Raw genomic sequence first — 9011 nt, 5'->3', positions numbered from 1 at the left:
ATTGTGAGTCGAGCGCCTTATCCACCTGGCCATGCCGGGCCACAATTTAAAGAACAAGGACGCAGTAGTATCCATACTGTTGTTAAACCCTTATTCTAAAAATCCTAGAGTGAGAGTAGTGGATAAACAATTAATCATTGAAGATATCAGAGCTTGGCGCCAAAACTGATATGTGTAGATTACATATAAAGAAAATTTATTCTTGTTAATTTGGTCAAATGCTCTATAGCACGAATTACTATGGAATAACGTTTTTTAGATTTGTTGTATTGGCCTCTTTTAACCCTTTAAGCAACATTAAAGTCCAACAATAAAAAGAAATCAAATCTTTTTAGAATAATTTTATTGGGTGTAGCAGAAACAAAAATGCAATGAAAAAGGTTAAGTAATTAATTTATACCTCATCGTATATGTTGACAAGCGTGCAACAAAATACCGTGAAGTATACGGTGTGTTTTATTATATAAAGTGTTCTACCACGAATGATGTTCATTTCTTTCTGCTGTCTGGAACGGCCTGGTGCTCGACTCGCAATCTGTAGGTCGCGGGATCACATCTGACGCCTAACATGCTAGCCTTTTCAACTGTGGGAGAGGTGTTATAATGTGACGGTCAATCCATCTATTCGTTGGAAAAGAGTAACCTAATAATTTCCGTGGGAGCTACCAGTCTCTTGATTTCCCCCCCCCAGTGGCACAGCGGTATGTCTGCGGACTTACAACGCTAGAATCCGGGTTTCGATACCCGTGATGGGCAGACCACAGATAGCCTATTGTGTTGCTTTGTGCTTAACTTCAAACAAACAAACTGTTGCCTTCCCTGTATTCGGCAATTCAACATTAGAGATGGCAACACATAAGCCTTAGTATCTTTGCCATAAACAAACAAACTCTTTGTGCATGGTTGAATGTTTGTTTTTTTTCTCAATATTTGCATTAAATGTATAGCGACCAAATTAAATTAGGATCGGAAGGAATCCACTTACAATATAATTAGATGGTATTTCTGAGAATAATTTTTAGTAGAACCTAAGACAAATGGTTAACATTCCAAAAAAATGGAAGGGGCATTCACAAATTAACACTTATTGTCACATAAAATATTTGTCTTTCGTGAGATCGTGATCACGACAACCTACTTATGTTCATAATTACATTGTATAGGCCCGGCATGGCCAGGTGGTTAGAGCGCTCGCCTCGCAATCTGTGGGTCGCCGGTTCGAATCCCCGTCACACCAAACATGCTCGCCCTTTCAGTCGTGGGGGCGTTATAATGTGACGGTTAATTCCACTATTCGTTGGTAAAAGAGTAGCCCAAGAGTTGGCGGTAGGTGGTGATGATTAGCTGCCTTCCCTCTAGACTTACACTGCTAAATTAGGGACGGCTAGCGCAGATAGTCCTAGTATAGCTTTGCGCAAAATTCATATCAAACAAACAAACAATACATTGTATAAATGTCGAGAATGTATGAAAATAATCACAACGTTCTGAACTGTCACTTATTGAAAGTACATACAAGATTGATGAAAGACACCAATGTAGTTTATAATTCGTTGTGTGTCATAATATTGAAATACTTTTAAATAAATTCAAAAAGCATTAGTTTAAAAAATATATTCAAAAGACATCGGATTAAAAGTAATCTAAAATTTTATAATAAGATATTGCTTTTTTTTGTTACAGAATCACCATGAAAGGAGCCACCTGGTGGTTAGCAATGCGTCTTATTGGGTTAACTCTGTGTCTCACTGTCATCAGTGGACAGAAGTGCTCAGAAGACAGTGAGCAGTTTCCTAGCCACGTATTAAGTATAGAAGACTCGGAAAAAAATGGCGCCAAAATAGAAATTATTAATTTCTACTTCACTAAAAGCGTTGAGACTTGTACAACGGAGTGCTGTGAAAAAACATATGGTACGTTTTATGAGATAATTTCAAGTGCTGTTAATGTCTATGTTTTAGTAACTACTGAAGATTTAGAAATTAAAGACTAATGCCATGTTTCAAATTAGACTTTAAAATATCATTTCAAAATAACAACTAACTTTTACTGAAATATGTGGTTCACAATAATTTCCCTACTATTAAACAGTTTGTGGCTGTAGGATATACTACACTCTTCCCAGAAGAAATATATTCGTATAACGAGTTTATCAAACAATGTGGAGCCAAAGAACAGCAATATGAGCCTAAATTACGCCAATGATTAGCAAAGCCCTCATTTGTAAAGCAAAGGTTGTAATTATATAAAAGAATCTTCCGCGCCCCACCCCGCCAAAAACAACAACAACAACAACAAAATCTGGGCATGTATAATAAACAAGATTTGAAGTTGGCATAGGCGAACATCAAGGATTTGAAGTTCGCAAGCCATTCTTAGAAGTCAACAGCTATTTTTTGACGAACTACAACACTGGAAGCACAGCAATTCCACGCATTCCAGTGGACCACATGTCTGTCAAATCTCTAGATATAGCTCGAATTGACTTTTGTACCCTTGATCCGCTTAAATGAGGTTGCATTCTACAAGTGTTATGACTTTAGAAAACTCTATTTTTGCCAGCAACATTAATTGTCACTTAGAAGGCAAAGTCCTTTAGCCGTGTAGCCTCCAGTTTCAGCCAAAGAGTAAGAGTAGTCCTTTATCCGTATAGTCCCCAGTTTTAGCCAAAAAGTAAGAGTAGTCCTTTATCCATATAGCCCCCAGTTTCAGCCAAAGAGTAAGAGTAGTCCTTTATCCGTATAGCCCCCAGTTTCAGCCAAAGAGTAAGAGTAGTCCTTTATCCGTATAGCCCCCAGTTTTAGCCAAAAAGTAAGAGTAATCCTTTATCCGTATAGCCCCCCAGTTTCAGCCAAAGAGTAAGAGTAGTCCTTTATCCGTATAGACCCCAGTTTCAGCCAAAAAGTAAGAGTAGTCCTTTATCCGTGTAGCCCGCTCCCCAGTTTCAGTCAAAGAGTAGGAATAATCCTTTATCCATGTAGCCACCCAGTTTTAGCCAAAGGACTAACCCCTATATAATAATTATTTTCAGTTGTTTTTATTTCTCGCTCTTATGATTATAGGTATAATTCTTAGTTTTCATTTTTGATTGTAACCTTTATTTAGTTTTAATTGCATAAGTGTACTAATTTATCCTCATTTATTTTGGTGCATTTCTATCCCATTTTATGTGTAATATCCTCCTGCCATGAAGTAGCTGAGCGGTACATATGCAGACTTACAATACTAAAAATCGCGTTTCGACACCGATGATGGGCAAAGTACAAATAGCCCATTATGTAGTTTCGTGATTTACAACAACCGAATCAAAATGGTTGTAATGATTTATCATTTTATGTTCCAGTATTTCAATCATATTTTGTAGTTGTAAATCTTTATATTATTTAGCAATATAAACCATTATCGTCATCCATTTTTATGATATTTTATCCATTAGGTACAATCTATTTTCATCCTTTTTCCATTTTTGAACCTTCTGTGTATACTAGTTTGTAATACATTGTTATCTGTTTGTTTGTTTTTTTAGAGAACCTCGGTAAATAGTTTTCAATTCGCAATATTTGTATTTTAAAGTGAAAGATTCATTGTTCTTTCGTGTTTCAGGTAACTGCACTGTTTCATCTTTCATCCGGAATCAAAGCAGCGTCAACTGTTATCATTTCCAGTGTACTCCAGTGGCCCTCTGTAGTCTTAGTCCTTCCAACCGTTCAGAATCCATGGTAGTTTTTATCAATACAGATAAAGACGAACTTGAAAAGAATGAATCTCTGATGGAGACGTCAAATAAGGAAAATGGTTTCAACAATCATCTACAAGAAAATGTAGAAGATAATAAAAAATTCAAACCAAGAAAGGGATTTAACGCTTCTATTCAAACTAATGAAATCTTGTTAGACTCAAATGAAACTTTGAGTTTGAACTTCAGTGAGCACATTAGTAACGTAACGACATTTAATGAAACAAAAACTTATATTTACCCTAGGAAAGGTGTGGTTCCGAATTCCAAGAAAGAGACATTGGAGTTCATTCGGGTAGGAAAAGAAGAAACAACGAAAAACATGGAAGATAACGTAACCACGAATAATTCGGATTATTTCAAATTTACTAATGAAACTAATTTGGCTGAAATTTTTGAAGAACCACCCCATCCTATTTCTGTTCATAAGGAAACCTTTAACGTAAGTACAACGCCTACTGGGACGGAACTGCAGAACAATAACAACAGTAAGAAAGGCAAACTGGTTATGGTTACCTCACGACCGGTTCCTGTTTCAAGTGTTACTGAGAGCAGTGTGAAAGTGTTCAAAGAAAATAATCGCCAAGAAAAACCAGTGTTTTTAGACAGTTTGCAAAGCCTTTCCGTAAATAATGAAACGCAACTTGGCATTGAGGTGACAGAAACACTATTTACTGGAAGCCAAGAAACATTACCTGATTACAAACAACAAACATCTGCTTTTAGTTACGAATTAGATGCTATCTCTACGTTGCATCAAGATTTGAAATCTGTAAGTCAAAACCAAGGTGATACACACGTATATTCAAACATTACAGGAAAGAACATGGACTCTAGGAAGAATGAAAAATTGTCGAATAATTTGTCAAATGGAACAGAGAAACCACTAAAATTATTGACACAAGAAACAATAATGGATAACGAAAACAACAAACCGACCTATCCTGGAGTTACAGAATACGATAATGTTCTAATACATTTCACACGAGTGCATAAAGTAGATAAAAAGGTCTTACTAGACAAACCCTTTACAGAAGTTACCGATGATAAAAGTAGTCCTACTGAATATACTTCCGACTTTCAAGAGCAACCAACTTTGCCTCCTTACGTCCAGCACACAAATATTGTTCATGTTTCTCTCACGCCACATACGACTGCATCCTTGGACAATCCAACGTCAAACTTAAGCAAGTCCTGGTCAAAATCTCATATAATTTCTAATACGACCATACAAATAACTCTCTCCACACCTCAACCTATTAAGTTAACAATGCCATTGAGCAGAACACAACAGCACCAGAAACTTACAACAGAATCTGTTTTGAATCCAATAAGAAACTTTACACCAGTTGTCAGTAAAGACAACATCAAGATGGACTCAGTTCATCAAACCTACGATTCTTCTTCTGTTCACCTTATCATTGCTTTAGTATTGGGTTTACTGTTGCTATTTACAGTACTAGGTTTGGTAGGCAAACGAATCTACGACACCTGGCAGCGACGCCATTACCACAGAATGGATTATCTAATTGAGGACTTTTACAACAGCTAACTTAGTACCTTCGTTATCGGCTTGTAAGGAAGAGTAACAACAACAAATCGGAAACAAAGAGAAACTGGAGAGAGTGGGATTACACGTAGATTGAAGAACTAAATGTGTAGAAAGATGGATGACTCAACGCTTTACGTTTTGTTGCACAAAATAGAGTTTCTTACATACAAATTTGGATAATCTTTTTCTTTAGATTTGGAAAGATGGTCTTCCATTTCTATCAATCCACGACTGTCTAAACGAGGAATATATTCCCTCTACCTTAAACCATGGCTGTCTAAAGTGGAAATATCGTACCTAACGACTAGAAACGTCTTTCCATTCTATCCATCTATAATTGTATAAAAAGTGGAAGTCTTCACTTTCTTTTAACCCAGACTGTCTAAGGTGAGGAAGGCTTCCTTTTGTTTTAACCCAGACTGTCTAAGTGAGAAAATGACCCCTTTCTTTTAACCCAGACTGTCTAAGGTGAGGAAGGATTCCTTTTGTTTTAACCCAGACTGTCTAAGTGAGAAAATGACCCCTTTCTTATAACCCAGACTGTCAAAGTGAGAAAATGACCCCTTTCTCTTAAGCCAGACTATCTAGAGTGAGAAAATCACCCCTTCCTCTTAACCCAGACTGTCTAAGGTGAGGAAGTTTCCCTTTCTCTTAATCCAGAGTGTCTAAAGTGAGGAATGCTTCCGTTTATCTTACTCTAGACTGTTTAAAGTGAGGAATGCTTTCCTTTCTCTTAACTCAAACTATCTAGAATGAGGAAGGCCTCCCTTTCTCTTAACCCAAACTATTTAGAATGAGGAAGGTTTCCCCTTCTCTTAACCCAGACTGTCTAAGTGAGAAAATGACCCCTTTCTCTTAACCCAGACTGTCAAAGTGAGAAAATGACCCCTTTCTCTTAACCCAGACTATCTAGAGTGAGAAAATCACCCCTTTCTCTTAATCCAGACTGTCTAAAGTGAGGAATGCTTCCGTTTATCTTACTCTAGACTGTTTAAAGTGAGGAATGCTTCCCTTTCTCTTAACTCAAACTATCTAAAATGATGAAGGTTTCCCCTTCTCTTAATCCAGACTGTCTAAAGCGAGGAAGTCTTGCCTTTCCTCTTAACCCAGACTGTCCCAAGTGAGGAATGCTTCCCTTTCTCTTAACCCAGACTGTGTAAAGTGAGAAAATCACCCCTTTCCCTCAACCTACAGTTGTCCTACAACTGTATAAAATTAGGTGTTTTGTTAGAATTGACTGATGAAATTGTCATCAGCTACCTGTATAATACAAAATTGAAACGGAACACTGGAGTGAATGTAAAGTGACACATTAAGCAGCTATGATATGTAAATTTCATGCTTCTAGCTTCGTGAGCGAACGTCTCGTCTAACCTTTAGATAATCTGAGATCGTGTAAATAAAATATGGATGCACTGTAAATATTTGCTGTCTTGAAACCTTAAAGGAGTCTCACATTTGTAGTTCTAGCTTAATAAACACCGGACGACATGAGGAAAGAACTATTATATTGTATTGGTTACATAATACGATTTTGGTAATTGTATCTTTTAGCTGAATTACATTTGAATCTTTTGTATTATGAATTGGACTTAGCTTCTAGGACTTTTTCTCTCTATAGGCGTCAAATAAATTCAGTAATTTTAAAAACAAATAAAATCATGCTTTTTCAACCCTCTGTTTTATAAGTGTTTACTGTTATAAATGTTCTTTCCACCGAGTTATAAAAGAACTTAAAAAATAATATTTGCATTAAAATATGCCCCTCAGTGGCACAGCGGTATGTCTGTGGAGTTACAACGCTAGAAACCGAGTTTCGATACCCGTAGTGGGCAAAGCACAGATAGCCCATTGTGTAGCTTTGTGCTTGATTCCAAACAAACAAGCATTAAAATACGGTTGTTCTTACACGTGTGTGTGTGTCTATGTAATTATATTTATATATATCTAATACTATTAGTTACATTAACTGTTAATAGGCGATTAAAATCTACACTATAAAAACCATAACGAACTTAGCATAAGATAAGCATTGGTAGAAACATAATGGATATAAAAACTGGTAATTATACAAATTCTTTACATTTTTAAATAATAAATAAGGAAGTGTTTAAAAAAATAAACTTTCGATCATGGAAAATACCTTAGGAAGACAATAGAGGCCGTTTGTTACTCTTGGTTTATAAGTAACTAACTTTGAAAATATATAATTTTATTCAGTATACTGAGACGAAAAGACCAACTTGTCAGCTTTCCCGTGTTATACTTGAATAAATCTTTCAGAGAAAGGGAGGGGTTTGGTATGTAAGAACTATTAAGGTAGGGTTTGTAGTTCTCCTTAAGATCATTTACTTCCATTTAATATCTTGTAAGGGCGGAGGTTGGGAGTTACACTAGTAGAATGTTACACTTCTATCTTAACAGTAATTGCCTTACCACAACTGGCTGCAGACAGTGAAAGGCAATACGAGTTGAGACGTTGTGAGTGTTAGCACTCGGCTCTGTACCCTTAATTGATTTTTCCATAGTAGCTGTAATAGCTGGCTAGGTTAACATCAGTATTTGGATATTGTCTGCTAGATGGGGTTTCCCCAGCGCATTTGGGTGATATTACCACAGGCATTATCCGATATGACATCAAGTTGACAACTATTACCACAGGCATTATCCGTTATGACATCAAGTTGACAACTATTACCACAGGCATTATCCGTTATGACATCAAGTTGACAACTATTACCACAGGCATTATCCGATATGACATCAAGTTGACAACTATTACCACAGGCATTATCCGTTATGACATCAAGTTGACAACTATTACCACAGGCATTATCCGTTATGACATCAAGTTGACAACTAGGACCGATAATGGCAATTCTACCAATGATTACTTGATGCTTATTTCATATATCGCAATACCGTTATCGGTCCTGGTTGTCAACTTATTGTCATAACGGTATTGCGATATTTAATTCATTATTGTTTTATAATGCTGATTTAATCGCCTATAAACAATTAATATAGTCAATAGTTTGTAAGCTATATATATATATAATTAAAACTTGCAGAAAATTTAATGAAATGGAGAAGATGACAGAAACCAAGTTCATTGTTTGTGATTTTTTATATCATTTCTTTGTACGGTTTACAAGGTTGCACTTTATTAGAGCAAGGCGGTAAAAATCGTATATAAATATTTATCATTGTTCAATGATAATATGTATTAATTAATCGTTGCCTAGCGATTACCGTATAGAGCCGCGATATGTCATTGGGTACACTCCTCACTTTCACCTGTGAAAGTGTTATAACCGTGACAGTCAATACACTTAAGAATAGCCACATGGGCACTGTGTGTTGCTGAATCTTCTCTCTGTTCAATAGTTCCAAATTAAAGAATGTTTGGGGTGTTTGACCTGATTGTTTAGCTCATATGTCACATGAGGTACTGTTCACACTGAAAATACCGATACCTCAATTTCTGTGTGAAATATCACGAATATCGTCCGTAAATCACTGTACTTTATTTTATAATTCACTGTTTGATTTAAAGTCTGTCAAGTTATTCAGACCAGTTTGCATTTTTATGAAAGAACTTTAAATAATATAAACATTGTATGGAGGATGTGGATTTCACAGGAGATATATTAGGAAATCCATGTTACCTCCCCCCCCCCACATACACACACAAACACTTTCACTTTAAAGATAATTGAAATG

General features: G+C 36.2%; 1 protein-coding gene across 2 annotated transcripts in view; it reads left to right on the top strand.

The window, feature by feature from the left end:
- Positions 1–6966, top strand: part of LOC106457311 — a 15551-nt gene extending 8585 nt beyond the window's left edge. Inside the window, exons 2-4 of one of the 2 annotated variants that reach the window (XR_002610124.1) lie at positions 1684–1913; positions 3604–5756; positions 5798–6966. Coding sequence is in view for 1 of the 2 variants with exons in the window: in XM_022383178.1 (XP_022238886.1) it covers positions 1691–1913; positions 3604–5288 (1908 nt within the window). In the remaining variant the exon portion in view is untranslated. Of the gene's footprint in view, positions 1–1683; positions 1914–3603 lie in introns of both variants that reach the window. The other variant, XM_022383178.1, reaches the window with a different exon arrangement.
- The last annotated feature ends 2045 nt before the right edge of the window (positions 6967–9011 follow it).

Source organism: Limulus polyphemus, unplaced genomic scaffold (assembly GCF_000517525.1).
Source record: "Limulus polyphemus unplaced genomic scaffold, Limulus_polyphemus-2.1.2 Scaffold315, whole genome shotgun sequence".
NCBI lineage: Eukaryota > Metazoa > Arthropoda > Merostomata > Xiphosura > Limulidae > Limulus > Limulus polyphemus.
This window is presented reverse-complemented; position numbering and strand designations above follow the sequence as displayed.